Source organism: Daphnia pulex, chromosome 7 (assembly GCF_021134715.1).
Source record: "Daphnia pulex isolate KAP4 chromosome 7, ASM2113471v1".
In the NCBI taxonomy this organism is placed as follows: domain Eukaryota; kingdom Metazoa; phylum Arthropoda; class Branchiopoda; order Diplostraca; family Daphniidae; genus Daphnia; species Daphnia pulex.
The window spans coordinates 8,367,181-8,394,151 of record NC_060023.1 but is presented as its reverse complement, the minus strand read 5'-3'; the positions used below and the strand labels follow the sequence as shown (position 1 = coordinate 8,394,151).

At 39.4% G+C, this 26,971-nt stretch overlaps 7 protein-coding genes and 1 pseudogene across 14 annotated transcripts; 3 read left to right on the top strand and 5 right to left on the bottom strand.

The window, feature by feature from the left end:
* Positions 1 to 1,278: 1,278 nt before the first annotated feature.
* Positions 1,279 to 3,597, bottom strand: LOC124197811. 2 transcript variants are annotated; one of them, XM_046593358.1, is made up of 4 exons: positions 3,437 to 3,597; positions 3,274 to 3,374; positions 3,117 to 3,211; positions 1,279 to 3,060 (listed from the first exon to the last, which is right to left on the bottom strand). In XM_046593358.1, exon 4 carries the CDS (start codon positions 3,010 to 3,012, stop codon positions 1,513 to 1,515), a length of 1,500 nt encoding a protein of 499 aa, XP_046449314.1. In that variant the 5' UTR covers positions 3,013 to 3,060; positions 3,117 to 3,211; positions 3,274 to 3,374; positions 3,437 to 3,597; the 3' UTR covers positions 1,279 to 1,512. The 2 variants fall into 2 exon arrangements, with proteins under 2 accessions (XP_046449314.1, XP_046449315.1); XM_046593359.1 differs by having other exon boundaries at positions 1,279 to 3,055.
* A 558-nt stretch (positions 3,598 to 4,155) lies between these two features.
* Positions 4,156 to 7,020, bottom strand: LOC124198409 (annotated as a pseudogene).
* A 4,600-nt stretch (positions 7,021 to 11,620) lies between these two features.
* LOC124197507 (DNA-(apurinic or apyrimidinic site) endonuclease 2-like) lies at positions 11,621 to 13,946 on the top strand. Of its 3 annotated transcripts, none has more exons than XM_046593012.1 (8): positions 11,621 to 11,784; positions 11,957 to 11,987; positions 12,060 to 12,143; positions 12,222 to 12,406; positions 12,466 to 12,701; positions 12,774 to 13,318; positions 13,387 to 13,479; positions 13,541 to 13,946. In XM_046593012.1, the coding sequence occupies exons 3-8, from the start codon at positions 12,065 to 12,067 to the stop codon at positions 13,708 to 13,710; spliced, it is 1,308 nt and encodes a 435-aa protein (XP_046448968.1). In that variant the 5' UTR covers positions 11,621 to 11,784; positions 11,957 to 11,987; positions 12,060 to 12,064; the 3' UTR covers positions 13,711 to 13,946. The 3 variants fall into 3 exon arrangements, with proteins under 3 accessions (XP_046448968.1, XP_046448967.1, XP_046448969.1); XM_046593011.1 differs by having other exon boundaries at positions 11,621 to 11,889; XM_046593013.1 differs by lacking the exon at positions 11,621 to 11,784 and adding an exon at positions 11,785 to 11,889 and having other exon boundaries at positions 12,047 to 12,143.
* Positions 13,802 to 14,539, bottom strand: LOC124197508. The gene is made up of 2 exons (XM_046593014.1): positions 14,343 to 14,539; positions 13,802 to 14,257 (listed from the first exon to the last, which is right to left on the bottom strand). Exons 1-2 carry the CDS (start codon positions 14,437 to 14,439, stop codon positions 13,875 to 13,877), a joined length of 480 nt encoding a protein of 159 aa, XP_046448970.1. The 5' UTR covers positions 14,440 to 14,539; the 3' UTR covers positions 13,802 to 13,874.
* Positions 14,540 to 14,711: 172 nt separating this feature from the next.
* Positions 14,712 to 17,746, top strand: LOC124198533 (ATP synthase mitochondrial F1 complex assembly factor 1-like). Of its 4 annotated transcripts, none has more exons than XM_046594401.1 (9): positions 14,717 to 14,922; positions 14,997 to 15,231; positions 15,294 to 15,392; positions 15,459 to 15,554; positions 15,627 to 15,737; positions 15,802 to 16,344; positions 16,744 to 17,058; positions 17,144 to 17,472; positions 17,573 to 17,746. In XM_046594401.1, exons 1-6 carry the CDS (start codon positions 14,741 to 14,743, stop codon positions 15,958 to 15,960), a joined length of 882 nt encoding a protein of 293 aa, XP_046450357.1. In that variant the 5' UTR covers positions 14,717 to 14,740; the 3' UTR covers positions 15,961 to 16,344; positions 16,744 to 17,058; positions 17,144 to 17,472; positions 17,573 to 17,746. The 4 variants fall into 4 exon arrangements, with proteins under 4 accessions (XP_046450359.1, XP_046450357.1, XP_046450356.1 ...); XM_046594402.1 differs by having other exon boundaries at positions 14,718 to 14,922; positions 15,630 to 15,737; XM_046594403.1 differs by having other exon boundaries at positions 14,712 to 14,922; positions 15,630 to 15,737; positions 15,802 to 17,058.
* An 822-nt stretch (positions 17,747 to 18,568) lies between these two features.
* On the bottom strand, positions 18,569 to 22,142 carry LOC124198530 (kelch-like protein 5). The gene is made up of 13 exons (XM_046594398.1): positions 21,922 to 22,142; positions 21,441 to 21,714; positions 21,220 to 21,381; positions 20,951 to 21,147; positions 20,672 to 20,884; positions 20,462 to 20,608; positions 20,195 to 20,395; positions 20,100 to 20,127; positions 19,900 to 19,938; positions 19,664 to 19,832; positions 19,384 to 19,596; positions 19,151 to 19,322; positions 18,569 to 19,089 (listed from the first exon to the last, which is right to left on the bottom strand). The coding sequence occupies exons 2-13, from the start codon at positions 21,703 to 21,705 to the stop codon at positions 19,015 to 19,017; spliced, it is 1,881 nt and encodes a 626-aa protein (XP_046450354.1). The 5' UTR covers positions 21,706 to 21,714; positions 21,922 to 22,142; the 3' UTR covers positions 18,569 to 19,014.
* LOC124198529 (WD repeat-containing protein 70-like) lies at positions 22,134 to 25,097 on the top strand. 2 transcript variants are annotated; one of them, XM_046594397.1, is made up of 9 exons: positions 22,134 to 22,263; positions 22,321 to 23,023; positions 23,094 to 23,163; positions 23,224 to 23,384; positions 23,456 to 23,633; positions 23,709 to 23,893; positions 23,960 to 24,242; positions 24,302 to 24,452; positions 24,522 to 25,097. In XM_046594397.1, exons 2-9 carry the CDS (start codon positions 22,335 to 22,337, stop codon positions 24,770 to 24,772), a joined length of 1,968 nt encoding a protein of 655 aa, XP_046450353.1. In that variant the 5' UTR covers positions 22,134 to 22,263; positions 22,321 to 22,334; the 3' UTR covers positions 24,773 to 25,097. The 2 variants fall into 2 exon arrangements, with proteins under 2 accessions (XP_046450353.1, XP_046450352.1); XM_046594396.1 differs by having other exon boundaries at positions 22,172 to 23,023.
* LOC124198532 (alpha-1,3/1,6-mannosyltransferase ALG2-like) lies at positions 24,977 to 26,902 on the bottom strand. The gene is made up of 7 exons (XM_046594399.1): positions 26,720 to 26,902; positions 26,343 to 26,621; positions 26,178 to 26,277; positions 25,966 to 26,113; positions 25,647 to 25,892; positions 25,541 to 25,587; positions 24,977 to 25,462 (listed from the first exon to the last, which is right to left on the bottom strand). The coding sequence occupies exons 2-7, from the start codon at positions 26,549 to 26,551 to the stop codon at positions 25,001 to 25,003; spliced, it is 1,212 nt and encodes a 403-aa protein (XP_046450355.1). The 5' UTR covers positions 26,552 to 26,621; positions 26,720 to 26,902; the 3' UTR covers positions 24,977 to 25,000.
* Positions 26,903 to 26,971: the final 69 nt, after the last annotated feature.

Genomic DNA, 26,971 nt, shown 5'->3' with positions numbered 1-26,971 from the left:
CCTCTACATCCATGGCGGTGTTCTCCCAACGATTTTCTTTTTATTCAAATGGGTTGAATAATGAACCCTGACTGACTGACTGAGTAAGCGAAAACGGCAAGAGAAACCTTCAGTTGTTCCAGTCAACCGCCTATAGCTCAGGAATAAACATACTCCGTACTATATCTAACAATTCATAATCAACGCCACCAAATACTAGTCAACAAGGAAGAATAGAGGTGAAATTTTTGCCTACCTTTAAGCCTGGGAAATACGGCCAGGCATCCATCTACAGAATAGTTGAATGTTACACCAGGCGGGATATAAAAAGGGCGTCCTCACTCAGATACACGAGGACATATCCGTAACTCGATCATCGGAAGTTTCTGCAATCAAACAGGATGCTGTTTATCTAAATAAATAACAAAAAATTGGGTTGACAGAAACAACAAGCAAAAGTGAGGAAAAGTTGAAAATAACACAGTAGGTAAAACCTAATTGTCAATAAACAGGAAAATTTCAGGTTTTTATGTAATACACTCGAATACACTGCATCATCTATGCAAAGTCATGCACCATAAAAATGTCTAGCAGGTTACAGGTTAATTAAGTAATTAAAATTGTTACCCGAGTGATGATACTGAGATTCTTGCTGATGACAGAGCCAACACGAGAAAAACTTGAATATCTTGTCGTTATGATGGCTGGCTCAGCCCTTGAATCTGCACATATAGGAAAATATTACACATCAGTGCAAACAAACTGCCATGCATTGAAAGGGGACTTATTACATGATAAATGACCCATTGAACTAACATTTAAAAAACAGGTTAAACTCTTCTATTAGAGCTTCCATAATCACTTCATTTTTATTCTCAGTTATATTTACCTGCTAAACAGTATGGAGTATTGGAGTGGAATGCATGGAGAGCTGCGACACCAGCAGAGTTAACAGGACTATCACATTTTCCTAATTTTATTTGTTGCCCTATTTTTCGTGCAGACACGTTCGAAACTTGTAAACAATACGACAGCAGACGACACTAACATTCTAATTAGCCAAGTTTAAGATATCGATTAATATCAATCGACCCCTTTCCCCTAAATTCAAACCGCTCAACCTCAAAGTATATACAGCAAAATAAGTTGGAAGCCAGTGTATAAGAATGTTCATATTTGGCATTGAATTGAAACCAAAAAGCCCGTGTGATCATACTGATCAACTTAAAAAAATATTGCAAGTGAAAAAAAATGAAGACAGAGCAAAATTACAAGAAATAGATCTAAAAAATCAGGGGATGAGCTATTCACATGTTTTATTAATCCAAAAGCAATGGGTTGGTACGATTCACACGGACAATCCCGTAACAATAAGACAAATTTTTGTACAATTTATGTAAACACAAACGAGGAAAACAGTCCAACTTCAAAAATACAGAGCATCGCAAATCTAACCGTTTTGAAACGAACTAGTCTTTAAAAACCATAAACTGAACTGATGGAGGTTAAATTTCACAACAGTAAGCCTTCGAGCTACTTTCGCAGAGAATCAAGATAACGGGTGAAAAAGAAATTGCCTACCATCCGGCATAGTTTCGTATTCGGGTATTTTGTGATGGGAATGTTAATATATTCCAAAGCGGTTTTTCCATACACATCGACTTGAGTATCCTTGAAAGTTCCATCCAGAAACGCTCCAACCACCGAAGTGAAGTCTTGAGCACGAGTTAAATAGGAATTTGAACGCCACATATGAGAATAAGCTTGTTCTTTCATCGTCAGAATGTGTAGAGGAGAGCGGCGATGATTATCTAGAGCGTTGGGATCCGCTCCTGCTTTCAGCAACAGCTTGATCAACTTGAACTCGTTGGGTGTTCCTTGGTGCGACGTGCATACTCTAAGCAAGAGGTTTGGTTTAACATTTGCCCGCTTAAGTTCAAAGATGTTGATGTACATTTCTAGCTGACTCTTCAATCTTTCACTTTCAGCTTCCGATACTGGCATCGACACCATCAGTTTAAGAATAACAAGAATCAACTGGGAAATTTCTTCTAGCTTTTCGGCTTTTGACTTGATCACTAGATTAGGATTCAAAATGATTTGATCAATTGGAGCGCCATCGTGAACTTTCACCTGGTATACGAAAGAAAAAACCAGGCAAGTCATCAAATTGTCGTATGTCAATACTGTAGCCAGTTCGGTTTTAATCCGTTGTGGGTCCCTCAGGGTGTTGAAGAATTCGGTGAACGTTGAGTGGACCACATCTTCCGACTTCGTTTCATTGCGGACTAGAGTATCCAAAAACTCTGTTTCCCCAAACAGCTCAAACAGGTGGAGGGAAGTGGTGAAAGCGCGGTGACGAGGTATCTTGCGTTTTTCCCATCGTTGAAGAGCGGATTTGAACAAATGGTAGACGACAAATCTATTCGGAAAGCAGTCACATTTCTTCGAAATACGCCGAGCGATTAAATATGCTTGCATACACCAATGCCTTCGACTCTGCCAAAACAACATTTCGAGTGCTTCCATTGATTGAAATTCAGAAGTATTGGAACAAGCCATCTTTTCACTTTCCGATTGAATCAGAATGGCCTTTGGAATGTGATTCCTTTCTCGTAACTTGATGGCCTTTTTCCAGAAACGCCACCCGTGTTCTTGAGCGGCTAAATTTCCACAAAAAACGAAACCAGCACCATTCCATTCAAGTTCTTCAATGGCCTCTTCTGTATCAATGTCTTCGTTTGGTGGAGTCGAATTCTTAGTCTTCTCGTTCGTTTTCATAAGCCGGAAACTTTGGTACAGTGGGAAAATTATATCGGACTCGGCTGAACGATCTTCAATAGGCGAATGAGTTTCTGCACACCTGTGCTGCTGACACGAAGACAAGTTGCCAGTAGCTTTCAATCGTACTTCATGTCCACATGAATCATTCAACTTCACAGGGACAAGGCTTTCATCTTCCTGAAGAAAATCCATCTTCATCTTCTTAGAGGCATTATGTTCCTCAGTTCCTCTGTTCCTTTTAGAACCCATGGTCTACCGTGCTTTGGGTTGGTCAGACGGTCTGTAGTCAGTACTGTTCTGAGAAATTTAAAATTTTAGTACACATATAAGGAAGAATTTCATGCGATAAATACCTGCTAATTTGATGTAAAAATAAAACAAATGCCAGCTAGATGGAAGATCAATTGGAAGCAGTCTTCAAATACAGTGGGAAATGTACTTGATACTCCTGAAAAATTTTACAAAAACCAAGTTATTTTTATACAAAATTAGGAAAAAAAAGAGGTTTACCTTGTTGATGTTAGAAGAAACAAACATTCAGTAGGAACAAATCCCAGCTATGTAGAAGATAAATTGGAAGCAGTCTTCAAAATGGGGGGAACTTGATTCTTCTACCAATTTTACCAAAACTAGGTTAGTAATTGTACTAAATAAATAGAAAATAGAGGCTTACCGTGTTGACATGAGAAGAAAACAGTTCTTAAGTAGAAAAAGTTAAAACTTAACGAAATTTTTACTTAGATTCTTGAGCTCTCATTGACGAGGTCTTCCCTGCAGAAGTACGAGAAACTTTCTAACGGTTTTTTTCCTCGTCCTCGTCGACTGCAATACAGCTGAAGTCCCCCTGGTGGCTGAATTTGAATTTTAAATTTTAACCGTTGCAAAATTATTTATTATTAAGCAAATTATCTGTTGTTCTTGTTTGTTTCACTGTTTGTTTCAGAGCTTTTAAAGTTTAAGGAAACATTAGGAAATTTTAAATTATTTAAAAATCACTAATAGGGTGGTAGCAAACACGAAAAAATGATAGATGGATTGAGTCTTCGAAAATCACAGACCTGCAAAAGATTTGAAAAACAATTTGGAAAACTGAACCACAAGGATAGGGATTGACTTAATTTTAAGAAATTTATTTAGAACTTTAATAAGTTACAACCCAGAAATAACGTGTTTCTATATTTATGTGTCAGAGAAATGTCAGGACGGTCAGTCAGGAATCAGGGTTCTTTAACCGTTTTGAATGAAATGGTTTTAAACTAATTGTCTGCTGCGTTTCTATGGTTACCGAGATTCAACCAAATTTTAACATCATTCAAATTCAAATAAAATTTTTATAAAACGTTTCCCTAACTATTACAAATGGTATATTTTTAGTCCGAATCTTACAGAGAAATTACACAATGGCCAATCGAAGCATAGAAATGTTTTAAAAATGGGTTATGTTGAAAGAATAATTTTTCTTTCATTGTTTATTTATTTTAAGTTTTTTTTTTTTAATTTTATTTGCGATTTTGTCTTTATATACCACGGCAAACAGTAATTTTAAGCGATTGGATCATCAGCGTGAAGCGAGATTACTCTCTTCTTTAACGCTCTGCTGCTGGATGCGTTGTTGAATGGTGATATATTGACGGATCAGGCGAGATATCTCATGTTGGGCCTGATCTGTTTGAATGCGGGTCACGCGCTGCTGCATCAAATTTCCACATTTCATGTCCAGGAAAAGGGGGCCTTCTTCCGATTTGACTTTGCGAGTAGATATCACCTCGGAATAAGGATAGTGCATCAAAGTCTCCTTAAACACAACAAATTAAGATCAATATGATTTCGTTTGTAAATATGGAATTTAAATCTAATTTACGTGAGTAATGACATCAAGGAAGTGAACACCGTTCCGGTTGAGCGCCAAAATATGTTCAGATCGTTCAGCCGGATCTGCGTCGCGCCGGACGGCGAAGAAACTCGAACCAAAAAGGGACCACTTTTCTAACACCTCTGGAAAAAGCAATTTTGGGTTTTAATTAAAGAAGCCCCGGTTTTATAGTGGCGTCACAGGAAATGAAAACGAACCTAAAACTTGAGCTTTGGCCTGAGACGGTTTAAAATGTTCCGACTTCTTTCCAAGAGCTCTGGACCAGATTAACCCATTTTGGAGGTTTGATGTCACGAACAGAGAGGGCCGGCTTCGGCAATAGATATTTGGTCTCTTTCATGGTAGGCATGTGGTCTAAATCAGCTGCACGGTGAAGTAAAGCAGCAACTTTTGCAATGTCATACTGCATGAAACAGAAAAGGAAAAAAGGAACAAAAAAAAAATATGAATAGAATTCGTTCAACTGTGTGATAAAAATAACTTACAACGCAATCTTGAGAAATCTGCTCGCCAGGCATGACGAGCAACAATCCTTCCAGGTAATCAGGTGCTATTTGATTGAAGACGATTTCAATGTAAAGAGCGTTATCCAGCCACATTAGATAATTTGGATAGTGCCAGACTGAACGGCAGAAGATCAGGTAGTAAACCTGTTGATTCTTCTGCAACTCGGTTGTGACGTCGAGGATGTATTCTTCGCGAGCAAGGGGCATAGTGAACGTATCACCTTCCACGATGCAATACAGTGAATATTCTTCCATTTCCTGTTCGGATCGAACGTTGATCACACCACAAATCTCTTCGATTATGTCCTGGACGACCGACGTGGATTTGGTGTTGATTACGCGCTCCGTACCACCTGGAAGTCGATACATTTGACGTTTGGAATTTCGGCCAGCCGTGATGGCCGTGATCTCTTCGATGCTGGGCACGTTCTTACGCCCACCATATCGCAGAGTTTTGCGCAAATTCTGCAGACAAACCATAGCCGTTCCTGTGCGAGCAAGCCAATATTATAACGTATTCGTCAACCAAGTCAATAAATTTCATACCGTGATAAGCTCGTCGTTTATCGTAGGCTGCTGTCTCAAGGTACTTGAACAAGTACGGTTTCAACACTTCAGAACAACTAAAATAAGCAGCCGTGATGGAGAAGAGCCTCCAGCCGCGCTGACAAGAATCCGGGCGTGAAGACTTGTTATTGGTCGTCTGTTTCATGACCTGACAGTAGGTCTCATCACGCAGCACTTCATGCTTGTGGCAATTCTATACAGCACAGGGAAAAAATGATTAGAATGATGTGTTCTATGAAGAGCTAATGAATGTAGTACCATTAGAATAGTGTACACACTGTCAACTTCTGACTGTCCCTTGGCCATCGGGTAGTCGCCCATATACTTCATGATAGGGCCAGTTTGTTGAGCTCGTTGGAATCGAGCTGCAACAGAGAAGCCTGAATGGGTGACTTGGTAAACTTGACCAGATCCACCTGCTCTTTCCACGTCCAGTCAGCACCGGCCACCGACTCTGGCCGATCCTTTGATTTCTTGTTTTTGTTCTTTTTCTTCTCCGACTTGCTGACGTTGTCACCAGCTCCGGAACGGAGCGTGTTCACGTCGTCATGACGCAACATTTCGAATCTACTAATACATAGAATAATTAGAAACACCGAATCTATTTTTAGGACGAGTGAATTGATTATACTTTTCTGGACTCTGTCGGAAATGGTAAAGAGCGAACTGGAGTAACGAATGCTTTCCATCGTTCGGTTGAGTCGGACTTCCGGGATCGTCCAGACGCGAATTAAGTCTGAGCTGGTCATATCCAGCGATGTGTCGTGATGGGGTCCGGGAGATATGGCTCCACCTCTATAGGCCTAATCATCCTACAAAATCAAAGTAATAAACAAACGCCAATATTAGACATTCAAACGGTAAAATGATAGATAAAAGAAACTCGGAAGAAAGACATGAGATGGAAGGGATCAGGATTGGGAGATGCCCCGATTGATGCCCATTATTGCGGTCTCTTACGTCAGACGATGTGAGACTCTCACTACAGCAATCGTTGGTCCAACTTGAACAATCGGTCAAATTGCAGCTGGATTCGCATGAACTTCCGGACGAACAGCTGCCAGAGTCCATATCACTTTCATCTGAAGACGAGGAACAATCATCCGAGCAGTTGTCTGAAATAGTTTCGGTCTGTTTGCTGCTGGACGCGTGACGAGACTTAGCCTTGGCCTTTATCTCCAAGATGGCCAGGGCCGCATCCATGTCGTCAATGGCCAATGCACTTCCATCGTAGAGTGAAGCATCCGGAGGAGTCACATCTGTGCCGCTGTCCTTCCTGAGACGCTTCTCACCGTTGGATTTGCAAAACATTTCCAAATCCGACTGGCTCAAAAGATCATCCGGCGCATGAGAAATTAAACTTTCGCTGTCGGATATTTTTGACCTTCACCGCCGCATCTGCCGATGACAGTCAACGTTTGTTTAAAGAAACGGGCCAAACTGACAGCAGCAGAGCTGGTAGAAGTCGACGAACTACTAACAGACTTTCCTTTGTGAGTCACCAAAGGTTGGTCGTCTTCATCCGGTGGGATTTTTGGACAGAGTAGACGACTCGGTGCGGAAGAACGAACGGGCCCCAAAACGAACGAAACTTTCCTGCTGGATTTGCTTCTATCGGTCATTTCCGTTTCTCCCGACGAGGCTTCACTGCTGGACTGCAGAGAGGAACAACTGGTCGGGCTACCCGGTTCCGGTAGAGCGATGCGCTGATTGGCAAATTCCATGAAGAATCCATCGTTTTCAACGCACACATCCATCGACCAGTTGATGGCGTTCAACGAAGGCGGACAGCTTTTGCTTTTGGTTTTAATCGATTGAAAAATCTCTGTCGGAGGCAGAGAGTCCATCGAATAGAGGACCAGCTGCGGGCCAAGGGCTTGAACCAATTTCTGAGATCCGTATTGCGGGCGGATGACGCGCTGATTGGCTTGAGCGATCGATTCAAACATTGCCGCCCTCGAGCGGGCCAAACCGGCCGGAATAGTTAAACTGGCCTCACTGTCCGATGAGAAATAACCACCACCACCACCACCACCTGGCCGGCTACTTTTGCTTCCGTCACTGAAACCGGACTCGGTATTTTCATTCGAGTCGACCGACTCCTGCGGCGGTGGCTGGCTGTCGAACGGATCTTGTTGATAAATATCTTCGTCGAAATCCATTTCTTCGTAATTGTGTTCCAGCAGGCTGCCGCAGCGCTCAAACGGATCTGCATAGTGCGATCGTCGCCAGATGACGGAAGGGCACCGAACACTGGGCGTCGCTCGCCGAAACTGGTCACCGTGCTGCACACCGAGTGCAGAGACGGCTCCGTGTAAATGGCCTCTTCCACCGGAAGCGGTTCCGGTGAGGCTTTGCAGTGGTTGGGCATCTTCCTCCGAGAGGATCTGCCGGAAGAATCCGCATTGATTTCGGAGTTTCTGGTGCTGTGTGGGCCGGCCACTCTGGTCGCTGCTGTTGGCACGTTAGACCCGGTCGGACACTGTGACCGAGTGAGCAACCGATTCGGCGTTTAATGGCAACCCGGGCGAATCAGCGGCCATGTCTGGCGGCGGCGGCTATTTGTCGGTCCGTTATTTGCTTCAACGGAAGGAGGCCGTTGTTCATCGCTGGAATGGTCGGCACGCGATTTTCGTCGCCCGGCACCAGTGCTCGTTGCCGGCGCCGTTCAACCGGGACCGGAATTTTGGGGGCTGCAAACGCACGCTTATCGGCCTTCTTGAGGGGCCCCTGAAGCTCTCGTCTCTCGTCTCCCGAAACTATTTCAACTCCGCCTCCTCCTCCTGCCTTGATGCCGTAGGACGTGTGGGCCGGTTCGGCAACGTGACGGGTGTAACCGGTGTCAGCATGAGATGAGACATACAGCTGTAGATAACGTTTCAGTTTCAGCAAATTGGACAGAACAGCAGAACTCATGTAAAGCCACAGGTCAATAATTGCTTTCACTTCACCAACATTCTACACAACAGAAAAAGGAATAAAATACTTCGATTATCATGTAACAAAACTTAGTACGTAGTCTTCTAGTTGGAAAATTGATCAACATCACTCTTTCTATCAGGTATGTCAGCACAGGATAGAGTAGTAGCAGTAGATAGCAAAATCAAACATTTGGTAAATTTGACAGATGTAATGCCATATCATTGGATATATTTCGGCCACGGAGAAATTATAGGCTAGTTTACCTGAAAATTTACACACAAATACTTAACATACAGTAAAACAGTATATACTTGAATACCTCTATTAGCCACATTTTAAGTCATTTAACCTAAAAACCGAGCTAAAGACTTTTAAAAATCTATATTCTCAAGACAAACGCACTCTTGCTGCTAAGTGTTTGTTAAGATTGCAGAATTACATAATGAAAAACAGCTATCCGTCATGTTAATTTTACGTTTTGTAGACCTGTTAATTGCTTATTTATTCTTCATGGTATTTTATTTGTGAATTTTTTGCTTTTCAAATTACAGACAATGTCGTATGACCAGCAGACGAATTGTTACTCACGAGTAGGGCAGAACAGCAGATTCGAAAATAAAATATTGTTGATTTGATTTGAGCGGATTTGAGAGCCATAAAGATGTCAGCCGTATTACGAGTTACGACTTGACTGTTAATTGTTTTACAGGAAAAAATAAGAAGTTGCCATTCACTTTTAAACCTCTACACATGGTTGACAGATTCGTTTTTGTAAGAATAATTGAAAATATTCTTTGCTGATGGTAAGATCTGATTTTTAAATATATTTTGGATCTTTCACAGGACTTTTTTTTTTACTGAGAATCATTGGGCTATTAATCTCTGTGGGCTCAATCGCTAGATTTACTTTCTCTTCAAGAGATTGGTGAATGTCTTCTGTGCCAGAAAACAAATTCACTTACAAAGTTCTTCCTAGCTATCACTAATAACCTTAGTTCGGAATTTTGCAGTCGACCCTGGAATAAAATTTTTCCTGGCCATCGGTTGCTGCTACATGAAAATGCCCCTAGACAGGTATTTAGTAAATTCGAGGCGTAAACAAAATAAAGTACCCTTCTTTGAAATCATTAGAACATCTCCAGTTAGAGGATATCGTATGAGTAGCAAATCAGTTGAATCCATTGTTTTCATCGTTTGTTAGTTACGAATAAGCTTTGGAAGTTGCGTGTCACGCACTAGAATCATATTCTGGTCGCTTGACCGATCTGTAATAGGAAAAATTTAAAGTTGTTGATTAATTGCAAGGCTTATTATTAGTCTTAAAGGTGTTGTAGGCACCGCCGCCGCGACTTTCAGACAACCACCAAGGCACCAACAACGCATGTCGATTCAGCTTAGTTTAAGGGTTCTACTTTTCCAACATAATTAAGTGTATTGCAGCTTTTTTAAATATTGATTCACTAGTTTCTACAGCTGCCAATCATCTCCAAAAAAAATGATAAAATTTGCCTGTTTTCAAATATACAATAGAGTCGGGTGGCTGAGCCGGTTAGGTCATCGATATTGACACAGTACAACGCGTGGTACTTGTGTTCGACTCTCTTGGGAAGCATAGCTACTTTCTCACTCGGGCTCGTCTTAAGTGAAGGTCAGAAGGTGATGCGCTGATGGTGAAAGGATGCGGGGGCCTTATAAGGCCGTAGAGAAACCCTTATTTCTCTGCCTTTAGGCGATTACACCAGTTATCGTATGGTATTCATATATAGTTACGCTACAGGAATGCTACGAAGATAATAGAAATTCATAGTCTGTATAGTCATTTGAAATTTCCTCTACATCCATGGCGGTGTTCTCCCAACGATTTTCTTTTTATTCAAATGGGTTGAATAATGAACCCTGACTGACTGACTGAGTAAGCGAAAACGGCAAGAGAAACCTTCAGTTGTTCCAGTCAACCGCCTATAGCTCAGGAATAAACATACTCCGTACTATATCTAACAATTCATAATCAACGCCACCAAATACTAGTCAACAAGGAAGAATAGAGGTGAAATTTTTGCCTACCTTTAAGCCTGGGAAATACGGCCAGGCATCCATCTACAGAATAGTTGAATGTTACACCAGGCGGGATATAAAAAGGGCGTCCTCACTCAGATACACGAGGACATATCCGTAACTCGATCATCGGAAGTTTCTGCAATCAAACAGGATGCTGTTTATCTAAATAAATAACAAAAAATTGGGTTGACAGAAACAACAAGCAAAAGTGAGGAAAAGTTGAAAATAACACAGTAGGTAAAACCTAATTGTCAATAAACAGGAAAATTTCAGGTTTTTATGTAATACACTCGAATACACTGCATCATCTATGCAAAGTCATGCACCATAAAAATGTCTAGCAGGTTACAGGTTAATTAAGTAATTAAAATTGTTACCCGAGTGATGATACTGAGATTCTTGCTGATGACAGAGCCAACACGAGAAAAACTTGAATATCTTGTCGTTATGATGGCTGGCTCAGCCCTTGAATCTGCACATATAGGAAAATATTACACATCAGTGCAAACAAACTGCCATGCATTGAAAGGGGACTTATTACATGATAAATGACCCATTGAACTAACATTTAAAAAACAGGTTAAACTCTTCTATTAGAGCTTCCATAATCACTTCATTTTTATTCTCAGTTATATTTACCTGCTAAACAGTATGGAGTATTGGAGTGGAATGCATGGAGAGCTGCGACACCAGCAGAGTTAACAGGACTATCACATTTTCCTAATTTTATTTGTTGCCCTATTTTTCGTGCAGACACGTTCGAAACTTGTAAACAATACGACAGCAGACGACACTAACATTCTAATTAGCCAAGTTTAAGATATGCACACCATGCATCTATTGCTCAGCTGATTCCATGCTGATTCGCTGATTCTACAAATTTAATAATTTTTCAAGTGTCTTTTGGACTTGGAAAATTGGCAGCGTAGCCCCATCCTCTCGGAACGTCACGAACGATTTAAACTTTCTGTCGTCTGCCTGAGGATGTGTGGTGAAATGTTTTTGTGTTTAAAAAAATTAAAATATTAAATAAGTATTTAAGTAGTAAAGAGTCTATTGATTGAGCAAGAGTGTTCCTGAAATCTGCCCAAGAAAGTAACTGAAAAGCAAAAAATGTTTAATATAGTTACTTGGAATATTAACGGAATTCGTTCGAGTCAGCAAAATCTGAAGGATCTTTTTGATTCTCTGGGTGCAGATGTAATTTTGGTTACATTCATTAATTGGAGTTCATTATTAAAATTCTTTTGTTTGGCTTTTTTTGCAGATAATATGCCTACAAGAGACAAAGATTACTAGTAGGTTTGACAATAACTTTTTAAAATCAACATTTGTAAACTTTATTTCAAAATCAAAGTTTGTTTTTCTAGGGGACATGCTTGATGAATCTACAGCTCTTGTAGATGGATATTCTTCATTCTACAGTTTTTCAAGGAAAAGGTCTGGGTATTCAGGTAAATGTCCCGATCCAGATCATCATCTTACAAAAAGGCATACATTTTACTAAAAAACATCTCTTCTTACTTTCTTAGGTGTTGCTACTTACTGCAAGAATTCTTACTCTCCTTTTCGAGCAGAAGAAGGACTTGCTGGAACTTTTAATGTGCATGATGACAAAATCGATTTTTATGATAATGTGCACAGTTCATTCACTGATGAAGGGCTTAGAGCCCTAGATGCTGAAGGACGCTGTGTTATGACTCTCCATAAATTTAAGGTTTTTTTTCATTCTTTCATACATGATTCTAATCAAAGGCTGAATGGTTTAAATTTCAGAAAGAAGAAACTTTAATATCTCTCGTAGTAATCAACGTTTATTGCCCTAATGCTGGTGAAAATGATGAACGCTTACCGTACAAGCTTGAATTTTATCGAGCTCTAAATCTTCGTTGCCATGATTTCCTTAGCCAAGGATATTACGTTATCGTCTTGGGCGATATGAACGTCTCACATCGTTTAATTGACCATTGCGAACCCGAGGATGTTTCTAGTTTTCCCAAGTCACCTAGTCGGTATGGTGACTATAGAAAAATGTATCGTTTTATATTAACAAATTTTCTTTAATATTGGCCTGTTTTGCAAAGATTGTGGCTAGACGGATTTTTACATGAGGGAGGCGGTAAGTTCGTCGATTCCTTCCGCCATCTTTATCCTACTAAAGAGAAAGCTTTCACTTGCTGGAACACGAAGTTAAGCGCACGGGTCAACAATTACGGGACACGAATTGATTATATATTACTTAGTAATCAATTAACTGACGCACTACAAGACTGCATCATCATGAGTGACGTTTACGGTAGCGACCACTGCCCCGTTAAGTCATCTTTAGCTCTGGATATAATCCCCTCAACGAAACTGCCTGCCTTATGCACCAAGTTTTTCAAAGAATTCTCGGGGAAGCAGCTAAAAATGTCGACATTTTTTTGCAAGAGAACTCTTGCAGTTGAACCATCAAATGAAATTCATGGCGAACCAGAAGGTTCAGAACCCAAGAAGATGCGACTGTCAATGAAAACAACTACTAAACAACAGCAGAGCAGCCTGCTTAAATTCTTTTCCTCAGGCACTGCAAACAGCGTTAAAGAATCAGTTTCTTCTTCAAATTCATTAGATACCCAGAAGTCAGAAGGTGATGAAATTAATCTATTAATCTTATACAACCATTATTTAGTAACAGGGATGGAATTCTATTTTTAGATGATTCTAAATATTTTGAGAGTACTACTTCTACATTCACTACTTCAATCTCGTCTTCCTCTGCTTCAGCAGCATGGAAAAGTGTGCTTAAAGGTGACAAATCCATGACTTATTGATAGAATATTAGATTATTATTAATATTTCTTGTTTTAAGGACCCCCACCACCTCCATTATGTAGTGGACATCAAGAGGCGTGCACATTGCGAACAGTTAAGAAAAAGGGTCCAAACATGAACCGGCAATTTTGGACTTGCTCCCGTGCAACCGGACACAGCAGTGATCTCAATGCTCAATGTAATTTTTTTGTTTGGGCCAAACGATAATCGATCGTATCCCCAATTGTTCTCAGGATATTTTATACAAAAAGAAAAAGAATGAAAATAATCTTTAAATAAACTGGTTTTATAAGTGAAATAGCTGTTCTAACCAACACTTTATTCTTCTATATATATCCTTACATCATGTTGACATTCACTCACATTGTTATTTAGAATTTACCTTTTAATCCAGAATAATCATATTGAAGTGAACTAAAACCCTTTTGGGTTTGATGATCAGGGAAAAATGACCATCCCTCTTCAACAGATTTCTTTTTCAAAAATGCAGCAACTGCAAGGGCAAGAAAACCATGCAAGCCATGGGAAAGACTATTCTTTGTGGCTCCATAAATGGCAGCTGAGCTTGCAGCACCAAGAACATAGTTCAGGCGATCATCTTTGCCTCGTACTGAAGTGGCTATGCAAGTAGTTGCTGCAAAAGCTGCAGCCATTGCAGTGATGGGTCCCACGATGTACAACATCCTGGCGGCAGTTTTAACGTATCCTTTGGGTTGAGATATCATAAGAACATCCGTTGCAGCTAGCCCGAAACCTTTAATTACAAATTATGTGTTGCCTATACTTACAATTCGGGGCTTATAACATATTGAAAAAGGACCATTGAAAAAACTGCTTACCGATAAAAGCTGCATGTCTTGACATGTAAAACATTTTTTGAAAACCATCTTGGCCTTCAGGAGTATCGTAATACTTGTATTTCAACAACGACTGCATCTTTGAAAATGTAGAAAGTGTAAATTGGAATTGTTATTCTATTTTCCGATTTTGCTTTTCTATCTAGCTCTCTAATATCGTCTGCGGAAAAATCATCACTCACCAAAAAAGTTCGATGCCAATTTGCTTTTCATTTCTAGATTTCTTATTTTTCATAATATTGTTTTAAAAACTAGTTTAAATTGAAATTACTTAAAATTATGCTAATAATAATAATGTAAAAATTAGAAAATAGTTTTATCAAAATGGATGGCATTAGTGTGATTTGCCGACTGGCAGAAGCAGACGACAACATTGAGAAATGGCGCTGCCCTTGATTAAGACGATTCGTCAAGATATCTGTTTGTATCGCCGATTTCTTGTTTCTTCATATTTCACCGCAACGCGTATAGTAATGAATAATAAATCTGCCACCGTCGATGAAACACTTGCCAAAAACCCTTATTTTGAAAAATATGCGTCGAAAATAACTACATTACAACAGTAACACACCGCGATTGCTCTTCTCTTTCATTGGTATCTTGTAAGTATATTCCAATTCTTGTCTTGTTTTACAGGAATGATCCTCAGAAGTTGGCTGAAAAGCTAGAGCAACTCACAAGTTCTAAAACTGTTTCTTCTAAAACACCTGTAAGTGAAGTTAGCTCCAAGTTTTCTGCTGCTGCTCCCTGCCCCAAGAAACCAGAAGCCCAAGAATCTAAGGCTAGATTCATGCACAGCAAAACCAAAGAATTAAATTCCATAATGAAGACTGAGCTTTTGGAGGACAAGAACTTTGAGGAAATCAAACAAGTATTACTTATTCCCTGTGTATCAATTATGTGTTGACATTTAAATGTTTAAATGTATTACAGATATGGCATGAATACTTCAAAGATAAAATTTCAGTATCAGGGGTGCTGACGAAACCAATTTATGATCAGCTAAATACTCGAGCCATGCAATATCCCACAGTGAGTGTAAAACCTTACATTTACAAAAGAACTTTGTGTAACTTGAATCCACATTTGATCCTATAGTTTCTCTTCCCACTACCGAGAGATGAAGGATATGAATTTCTACTATGTCAGTTTGCGGGAAATGAAGCTCACTTTACCTCGCTCATCAATTTTCAGGTATGAACGATTAAAACTATTATTTTATATTTTTCCAATTTTGTGTTTCTGAGGGAACGCGCATTTGCATAGCAGACTTACGGTGAAAACGCGCCAGAATGTTTGACAGTGGTCTTCTTTCCCGACTTGGCAGAACAGAAAAACATCGTCCTATTCCGAGGAGACTATGATAAGAATATTCTGGTATGATTTTTGGTTTTTCTTACTGATTTTGAGCGATATGCATTAAATTTGTGATTTGTTTCAGAATGCCATTGAAGCACAGTGTTTAGTAAATCAAATAGTGCTCTACTTTGCACAGCCGAGTGAAAGAAAACTTGATTTGTTGGAGCGATTCAACAAACAACCGGATACCTTTCAACACATGGAATTAGTACAGGAACTAGAGAACATCAAGTTAGATTGATTCTTCTATAAATGGTGGAAATGTACATTGGTGAGTGGATGTTGGCTCTCCTCACGAATATCTCTGTGCAAGGCTCTTTTCTATTAGGGAAAATAAATTTGTTGTCTGCTTGAAAGTTGAAACCCCACGATGCCCAATGTTGAGTCACATGCGAGATTGGGTAAGATATGATTTTATCGTAGCTTGTTCTGTTCGTGTCCAAAGAAGGAATTATGATTCTATATCTCCTTCTTTGTTGGGAAGGCCACATGTTTTTTTTCCTTGTTTGTTTTCCTAACCACTAGCAACATATTAGCGTTTTCAATTTGGAAACAATCGTTCTTTTTTTTAATTTATGCTACAGTTATGGTAGAGGTCCAAAAGCACCGACGCAAAATAATTTGGGTAAGTCTATTTATTTAATATCATATTTCTAAAGATCAGCTTTAATACGTAAATTGGCTAAGGATTTATGCCTATCGCCTGTACTGAATTTTGGTTATTAGATCAATCGGGTTTAATCATTCTAAAATTGCGCATGATCGTACCACTTTGAAATAATTTCATAAATAATTTAAGAAAGTAATGTTTGTTTTAATTATGATTAACCTGTTAGACTTGGATTTAACGTTTATTAATACGGTTATTTCGATAGATTTATTATTATCAACATTATGCGGGATATGTCAAACACGTTTTATTTAAAAAAAAAATTTTCATTTTGAGTCCTAATTTTCAGTAATCTTACGTCTGTAAATTAATTATGCTAGATCAACCAGTTGATTAACAACTTCATTCAATTAGGAAAACTTCCAACTTGGTGTTGTGACAGCAGTAGTACACACCTTTCTTTCTTGTGTTGCTCAACACACACCTTTCTGTAAAAGGAACGGCTTATATAGCCTAAGGGGGGGATCGAGATGCTAGCTTATTGGTTCGCTGTCCTTTCATAAGTTTTTAGCGAAAAACACGAAAGGGGTGAAGCTTCGGACACCATTTCTTCGGTGAAGCCTGTCGTTGGGACTATAAAAGGAGATGCCTTTGCGCTGAGAGTTGATAACTCGATATAAAGAGTTTGCGCTAAACAGTTGCCTCCTTCAGCTCTGGACTACTCATCAAGTAAGTTTCAAAAATCATCACCGCATTTTTAATTCAATTAATTCTAACAAACTTATACGCGTTGTGTTATTTTTTCCCTGCTTAGAATCGGCGATACTTATCAAACACATCATGAAGATTCTGCTGGCGAGCCTTTTATTGGCCATTTCCTTGATTTCTTCGTGTTCCTGTGCCTGCTCCTTTGATCCGGAAACCGGAACTTCCACTTGTGAGACCTACACGCAGTGGACGGAAGGCGTGGGCGGCGCAGTCTCCTGGGCGAAAGATTGTGATTTTACTGGACATGACGTAGCGAAGATTGATGGTCCCGAGCATAACTGCGGTAAACTTTGTTACGACTATTCCGGAAGCAAATGCACGCACTTTACTTGGAGCAAAGGCATTTGTTACATCAAGAGCAATGCCAGGAAAAAGGTACTGACTTCATCTTATCTTATCTTATCTTTCTTTTTTTTACTTTACTTTAAAAAGGATAAAATCCAAAATTGAGAAAAATTCCGATTTGATGTTATAGGCGGAAGAACCGAGCAAAAGTCCTGGAGATGTCTGTGGTTATGTTGTGTCGCGCACTGACTTTGTACGAGTCGGCTAGTGATATGGGTATGCTTTTGTGTTTGGTTTTTATAATGTATCACTGGATAGACATCAAATATAATATGCCTTAAATGGCATTAGATGCATGCCCTAACCATGACGTATCTCTGCTAGTAGGTAATGAGTCAGCTGCACGTGCCTTTATATACTTTTACACACACATAAGCAACATCACTTCAGTTTACTAACGACTATTAAACTAAATGAATTCTGGTAGTTTGACGACAAATACGTTTATTTTTCCTAAAGTACAAAAAGAAAATACTTTCATGTTTAAAGGGATTTTATAATTCTTTAATCTGCCTTCTCAGCTACACATCGGTTGGCAGTATATAAGCGGTTTACATCGGTTGGCTATTTTTATCTCCACCTCTCCCTCACAAACTTTAAAAATACTTGAATGTATTTTTATTTTTTTTAAGTTTGTACCGCGGATTTTGTTTATGCGCCGCATAACTTTTGGGGGTGATTCAGATGCAGGTAGGGCATTTGTTCCTCAAGGCAAAAAAGGTGCCGCACCGAGCACCGAGCGCTATGCACTATGCTTTTTAAAGCGGTCGCTTAGTCTTTACTATTTTTTGTTGCTGTTAAAACGACAAAAGGCAGCACTAAAAAAAGCAATATATGGCCATGAAGATAGATGGGTCCCTCTTTCCACGTACACAAGCATGTATCAATAGCAAACGTCTTCCGGTCTTTTGTCATCCCAAAATGACGATTCGGCCGAATCGATTGGAATGCGGTCCTTTTTTAAAGCACGTTAAGTAGGTCAAGGTTATTTAACCCATGGAATTACTGCACTTCTGGTAGTTAGGCGACAATATCTGAACTATGATTCTCAACATCTCTCGAGTTACTAGCGTAATACACAAGTATCTACTACGGGAAACTAACTATGAAAATAAAAATCTGAAATGGTTTCAACCAAATGTATACAAGAAATTGGTCCATACATTGCTTTAGTGGTGCAAAGCGAAACAAAACCGAGTGAAAAAAAAACAAAATTCGCGTTAAAGGGGATTTCCAAAATAATTTGACTCTTAATATTAGACGTGTCCAATCAACACTCTACTTGGTGAAATAATTGCACGATTTCAACTGAAAAAGAACAAGACCTATGAAGTTGTAATCAACTACTCATTTTTTTGACATTGACGCAAAATTAGGAGAAAGAGCGTTCGATAGGAATGTCCAGATAGCGCTGATTCGTAACTTCGAAAACAGGACGAACAGATCAAACGTAAAATCACAGAACGGTTTTGAGATAAAAAACGAAAGAGAACAGAAAAGAGCACGCACGAATCAGCGAGATTACGCTAAAGCTACAAAATATCAGGCAGCAGGGTTGGCAGTGTCTTCCGGCTAGACTACTGGAGGGACTGAATCTCTGACAACAGCAATGCAAGCTCCAGCGCGTCCAGACGGTAGAGGAGCAAACTGCGAATGAACAACGCGATTAGTAAATAGTGAATAATGCGAAATGCGCTATTGTTTTTACCTGTTGCCATAGATTTGTGAGAGGATCGTATGCTTCGACAAAGTTCAGATAAGCTTGGCCATCGAAACCACCAACGATAAACAGGCGATCACCCATAAAAGCTACACCCATAGCATCGCGACCATTTTTCATCGAAGTTACGATCGTCCAGCAATCAGCTACCGGATCATATCTTTTTAAAGCAAAAACAATCAGAATGAAAAAGATTTTATAAAAATGAGTTAACCTGGTACCTTTCGACACAATCGAATCGTGCTGCTGACGGATTTGAAGCTGGCGCGTCGTGGCCACCAAACGCATAAAGATATCCGTGTGCTACAGCGACACCAACTCCACCCCGCTTTTTGCTCATGGGAGCCACCAATGTCCAGCGATTAGTGTGTGGATCGTAGGACTCGACTGTACGGAGACAAGAGCTCCCATCTCGTCCACCCACAGCATAAAGCCTAGAGAATTCATTCGATATTAGCAATGCAGTATGCACAATTCATTAATGCGGAAGCGATTTCGTACTTTCCGTTAAGTGCTGCTACTCCAACAGTAGAACGCTGACTGTTCATTGGCGCGACAAAGCTCCACTGGCGTGTGACAGGATCCCAACGCTCAACGCTGTTCAAGTACGACCAACCATCGTGGCCTCCGACAGCATACAGTGGTCCTTCAAGACTGGCTACACCAAGCCCTTTATAAATAACACAGGAATACGTTGAGAATCAGTCAACTAGAATACAAGTTGAAGAAATACGTACCGTGGCGATGTGTTGCCATTGGTGGCATGCTGCTCCATACTACACAATAGACGTAAATATTGTACATTAATAAGTGAAGTCTATTATCTGCATGACTTTAATAGTTTATCTTAACGCGCTATTTAAATTAAGCTAAGTATTATTTTTTAACATAAATTAATTAATTGGTAATCCATAGTAGGAAGTAAAAAAATAATTACCTTTGGTCCACGGATCCCAGCATTCAACCTAAAACATTATCGTTGAGATTAAAATAAATAGATAAATTTAAAAAAAAAATACAATTCAAGTATACCGTGCTCAACGTTTTAAGTCCATCACGTCCGCCGACCACATAAATTTTATTGTCAACGACTGCAACACCAAACTGGAGTCTTCTACCAGTCATGGACGCGGTCGGTGATGACCAGGAATTGGTACGAAGGCAAAATTTATCTACACTTGTTGGTCCTTTGGTCGACGCATCCATACCACCTACAATATATAATGATCCCACCTACAAGATGCAGAAAAAGTTCAAGGTTAATTTTAAGTATTGTTAAATTTGGAAGAGAACACGCACGGTGGATTTGCGAGGACGTGTTCTCTGTGACTGAAGAGTGGATCGACGTTCAGGAAGCAAGTGATACTTAAGCGCCTCTACAATAAGTTCTTGGCAAACACGATCTTCTCGAAAGATAGGATTGCTTTCGACATGATCGGCAATAAACTGAATTAGAAAAACAAAATTATTATCTAATGATTAAAAAAACAAACAGTCTTTTTTTCTCACCCCAGGCGTGATAAGAGGCAGTTTAATTAAAGACAACAGATGGGGCAGTTCTTTTTTTCTTTCGGGAAGATCATGGCGAAGCCACAACATTAGCGCTTGAAACATCAATTCCTCATTTGGAACGTTTAGGTCATCAGATGCCAACAATTTCGCTATCTCGTCAGCAGGAAGTAAAACAAATTCTTGGCATCCTATTACTTCTATGAAGTGATCCTACAACAAAAAGCGCCAATTGATCAAGAGCAAGAATTCCTTGAAAGCTATGAAAAATATACTTACGGCAGTGTAATCATGAGCTACTTGAAGTAGGCGAGTGCAGCTTTGGCTATCGGCAAATAAGCGAATGCCGAGACAGTTGGACGGATGAAGTTGGCGTATTAAAAAAGTCGAACAGGCTTCAACCACTTCCGGCAACTGAAGTAAACAAGCGGTAGCCATCAGGCATTCCACAGTATCTTCTTCTAGTTCTACCCCGCCTTCCAAATGACCAAGCGTACACACGGTAATTTAATAATTGTCATAGCCCATGAAACTAACAATGAAGTTACCTGTGTAGCAGTAGGTGACCAGAGTTTCCAAAGCATCTGGATCCACACCTTGCAGTTCAATTTCATTTTGATTGGATTCTCCAAAATCATTGGTGAACATGGCAGCAAAGTAATCAGAAGCAGCACTTAGAACTATCCTATGGGCTTCAAGTCTTCTCTCTCCTAATAAACAAAAAAATATATATCACATTGCAAGTAAGTTTGCTGAAAGATTATGCTACCTGCTATTAATATGACATCCTTTAGTTGTCCACCAAGATAGTATTGATTCATTTTGTTCAGAATAAGTTGGGAATGATTCTCATGTTTAAAGTGCTCTTCTGGTGAAGTAGTAGGAGAAGCAGATGGAGAGGAAGATATCTGAGGATCAACATTAAGTTTGGACAAGCCACTGGTAATGGAATGATTACAGGTTTTCTCCCTTGACTTGAGTGAACTACTCAACCACATTGGGAATGTTGCACTGCTTTCAAGACGTTGTTCCATTTTTAACACCTAAAAAATAAATAATTGGCCTATAATTAACTTTAAATTTTGAGGTGTGTGAATTTCTTATTTTAATTTAACTTAAACACATTTGATTCTATCATGGAATATGACTTTTTGTGTTCTACAAGTATCAACTTATTGTAAAGTAATCTAATTAAACACTTCCCAAAAATTGTCAAATGTTTAGTTATCATAGTATATTTAACTGCTTACCGAAAAGACTCGCTTCCAATGAAAAAAAAAAACTGTTTGGTTATGGCATGTGTTATTTAAGTTCTGTAAAGTTTATCACAATAAGGTGAGAAAAGAACGAATTTGTTTTTCAAGTTCCTTTGTTGATATCCTTCAAACTCCTGTCTAGACACTAGACAGACAAAGAATAAAAACCTTACAACTGTTTATGCCTTTATGGAGGTTAAAATAAACAGCATGCTACTTTGCTTGTAGTTACAACAGTTGACGTTTGGGGTCTCTGACTGAAGAAAGCAAGCAGACAATTTCGAATCGTCCGAAAATCGAAAATTGTTGTGTGCAGTTGTGTGCATAAAACTTCGTGTATGTTAGAGTTACTTCTTCATTTTGCCAACTCACAATAAGAATTTGTATTTGTAGCTAACGTAATAGTCATGCCTCCCAAAAAAGCTATCGCCTTCGGCAAAATTGGATCATTTGGACAACTTTCAATCAGTTCTATTACCCAACCTGCCAAAAGCGATGATGGTGATGGTGGATTCGGCAAATTTGGGAAATCGGAAGAAGAATTTCGTGCTGAACCAACAACTGCTGTGCAACAGGCCATGGGATTCCAAGGGTTTGGGAAGAATAAAGCAGCCCCAGTTAAAAATTTTGATTTGGAAAGTCTTGTAGAACAAAGCAAACAAGTGGCAAGGGAACGGACCACCAAAAAAGTGAGTGAAATTGAAGCTACAACTGAAGAACCAGAAGAAGATGATGAAGATGTTATCGGGCCCCCTCTTCCCCCACCAGCGCAATCCACTAGCAAGGATAGTGAGCCAAGTAATGTTTCAGATGCAACAAAAAAATCTTCGAAGAAACACACAAAGTCTCACAGTAATGATGATGATGATGATGATGAAGATGAAGACAGCAGTGATAGTGATGATGAAGAAAATTCCATTCCTGCTTCTTTGGAGGTCAATTTGAATCATGGCACAAAACCCGTCTCAGCTCTAAGCATAGACCATTCTGGTGCTAGACTGATATCAGGATCTGTTGATTATGAAGTTAAGCTTTGGGACTTTGCTGGAATGAGCTCCTCCCTGCAGAGCTTCAGAACTATTAGACCATGTGAAAGGTATATTTTTGTTAAAAAGTTAGATAATATTTTTAACTGTAACCTAATGTGTTTCCATATATTTTTTCAGTCATCCCATCTTGGATTTGCATTATTCCATCACAGGTGATGCTATTCTCATCATTTCTGGTACTGCTCAGGTAATTATAAATTATTTAAGTATTTTGAAAACCTTTACTAACCGTCTAGTTTATTTAAAGGCAAAAATTGTTGATCGCGACGGGTATGAGAAAGCTGAGTGCGTTAAAGGAGATCAGTATATTACAGATATGGCAAGAACAAAGGGTCACATTGCTTCACTTGTGGGAGGAAGTTGGCATCCAAGAGACAAACAGGAATTCTTAACTTGTTCTCAAGACGGGTATGACTTTCTTTAGTGGAATCAATATTAATATTTTTTTTCTAATTTTAACTATTAAAATTTTTTAACAGAACTTGTCGGATATGGAATGTCGAGGATGTCAAACAACACAAAGGGATCATGAAGAGCCGATCTCAAAATGGCTTGAGAGCAGCTCCAACGAGTTGCACTTATAGTAGAGATGGTAACTTGATTGCTTGTGCTTGCAACGATGGTTCCATACAGATGTGGGATCATCGCAGAATGTTTGTAAGTAAAAAAATAAAACAAAACAATAGTACTCATGTATGTAGAAAAAATTCTGAAGATTTCACTTTTTCGCAGGTAAACACATCCGTACTAATTCGTAACGCTCATCAGACTGGTACTGAAACTTCCGGCATCACTTTTGCCTACGATGGCCGTAATGTCGCTACACGTGGCGGTGATTCTACTTTAAAACTTTGGGACATACGACAACCAAAAGCTCCCGTCCACTCCGCCGAAAATCTTTATTCCAGATTTAGCATGTAAGAAGCCCTTAGTAGTAGACCTGGTGTAGAATGTCTAAATTAATTATCGTTCGATATTTGCAGGACAAATTGTGCATTTAGTCCTAATGACCGACTGCTACTCACTGGTACCTCTTTTGAAAAAGGCGAAAGCGGCGGCAAAGTTGTGTTTTTAGACAGAAACACTTTCGAACGTGTTCACGAGATTGATGTTCCTAAATCTCACGTTGTTCGTACTTTGTGGCATCCCAAACTCAACCAGATAATAATTGGAGCAGGTGATGGTAACATTCATTTGTATTATGACGTCGCCAAGAGTCACAATGGAGCTAAGCTTTGTCTTGGTAAACCCAAGAAAATTAGACAGGTAAAGATTTTTTTTTCTTGTCTGAAAGCGTTGATTTTCTGAATTTTTATGGTTTAAAGCATGACGTGATGTCAACGGTGCGTGTCATCACACCTCACGCTCTTCCCATGTTTCGAGAGGACAAACCTAGGTCAACTCGACGAGCAATGGAGAAGGCCCGCAAAGATCCGTTATTATCTAAACAACCTGATCTTCCGATCGGAAACAAAGGTAAAAATAAGATTTCACCATGCAAGTCCTTTAAGCATATTATAGCTCCCTATTTGATTATTTGTTTAGGTTCCGGTGGTCGAGTTGCGACTTCAGGTAGCACCTTGTCTTCGTACATCGTTCGTAATTTGGGTATTGCAAGTCGGATTGAGGACGAAGGCAATCCAAGGGAAGCCATTCTTAGACATGCAAGTGCCGCAGCCGCAAATCCATATTGGGTCTCACCTGCTTATTCTAAGACCCAGCCCAAGCCCATCTGGGCACCTGAAAATACCGACGGCGATGAAGAACCAGAGGCTAAAAAAGGAAAATTAAACTAAAGGTTGTCCCATCGCTTGAATCCTCCTAGAGCTATACTGAAACTTTGTCGTCCTCGATTTTGATTTTATTACTGATCTAATAATTTGACGTAACTGACGATAAATTGGAGGGAGAGGTCATAGAGATGTTGATTGATTTTAACGTGAATATCGTGAGCAACATGTAAATGGAATAATTTTTTTTGAAAAACGATGGTGACAAACTTATTTAAATAAGTGTAATGATCACTAAACCTTCGATACAACAAGCTCACCCACCAGATCATTCAGCTGGTGGCAGAAAGAATGGAAAGAGAAATGTTGAATTACACGTTGTTTACCTCGCTCTCCCATTTTAATCGCTATGTTTGGGTTTTCAAAGAGGTACTGCATCTTTTCAGCAAAATCTTCCGCTGTAGGCTGGCATAGGTAACCTGTTCGGTGGTCCTCTACCGTTTCCAGCGGCCCTCCGCTATTAACAGCAATGACGGGGAGCTGACAGTACATGGCTTCCAATGGAACTATACCAAAGTGCTCCTTGTCCGGTGTGTAAAGTAACGTTTGACAGTTTTTCAACAAGCATGTCTTGGTTTCGTCACTTGGTGAGCGAAGAAATGTTACAGACTCGCTAAGATTCAACGAAATAACAAGTTCCTGCAACTCGTCGTAATGTTCGACATTTTCAATTAGACGATCATCGTATCCCCCAACCTATATAAAAATGTTACCATGGAATTTAAAATTAATTATAGATAACAAAATTGGATAAAAGACAATTAAAAAATCTACCATGATCAGGTGAATTTTCGCACTGCCCAGGGATGATTTTAATAGGCCTAACAAGAAACAAACTTTATTAAAAGATATTGTTATTTTTGAGACAAGTTGTCCTTACCGAATGCTTTTATTGCTAATCCTAGGTTCTTCTTCCGCTCGTAACGATTTATGGAGAGGTAAACAAAATCTACTTTCTTGTCGGTGCCAATAACACTACTGAGGCTGTTGCCGCATTCTCGATCAAAACTTTCAAAGTTCAGAGAAGGGTAAAGCACCTGTGGTCGCCGACGAATACTTTTAAAAGTATCACAAAAAACACCGGCCGTGAAATGGCTGTTGACCACCGTTGTAGTAGCTAGTCCGGCTGTAAATAGGATTAAATAAATTTATAAATTACATTGAATTATTCTAAAACATAAAATGGGAAAGTAGCTTACTTGTTTTCTCTTCAAGCCAATCTAAAGGTGTTCTATAAATCTTTTGTATCCAGGTTCGATGACTAGCGAGCAAAAGATCCGGAAAATGGCAATAAAATAGGACTGGCACACGTGTGAATGTCTTTAAAACTGGTATGCACATTGATACCTGAGGAGGAAAAAATAATTAAGTAACTCATTAATAACATTCTTGTGAAACCATCTTTACAGACCTGATCACAAAAATAGACTTGAGGGTTCAAATCACTGAAAAACACTGTGTAGAATGATGCCCATACCATGCGTACATAAGCACACAATGCAAGAAATCTCCTATACATATATCAACAGATTAGTCTCAGCATTTTTTTGTCTGTTGGTAAAATTAATTATCTTACCCAAATATGCTGCGTGGGAGCCAATTGCCACTTACGGTAACTGCAATAGTGCCATCATTGGTTTCAGGAAAGCTATGCCCAGGATCATGGTAAGAAGTAACAATATGAATCTCATGGCCTTTGGATTGCAAAGCAAGTGCTGCATCAACCACAAGACGCTCAGCTCCTCCAATTCCCAAATCTGGATGTAGAAAGACAACTTTCACCATTGTAGTGATAAAGTAAAATCCTTGTTTGTCGATGATTCGTCGCTTTAAATGTATCTTCAACTTAATTTAACTGAAAGCCAGATGAAAGGAAAACAAAAATTAGTGTGATCTATTCATCTATCGTGATGTATAAAGAAAATAATATGCAATTGTAATGTATATATTTACCCGATATTTCGTTTTTCCTTTAAATGAATAGCAAACCACAACTATGATGCAATTTGAAAATCAGTCTAAACTACAAGTACTCAAACGCAAAATATGGGCACGTTGACGTGTTGTGATTCGTAATATGATCAGCTGTAGTCTGCATTGACTACCCTGCCTTATTAATACGGTTCTGCAAAACGGAAAACGCCTGAGGGGAGCTAGCTGCTAGCACTAGGGAATCCCCAGCCTTCCACACCATCTAGCGAAGAA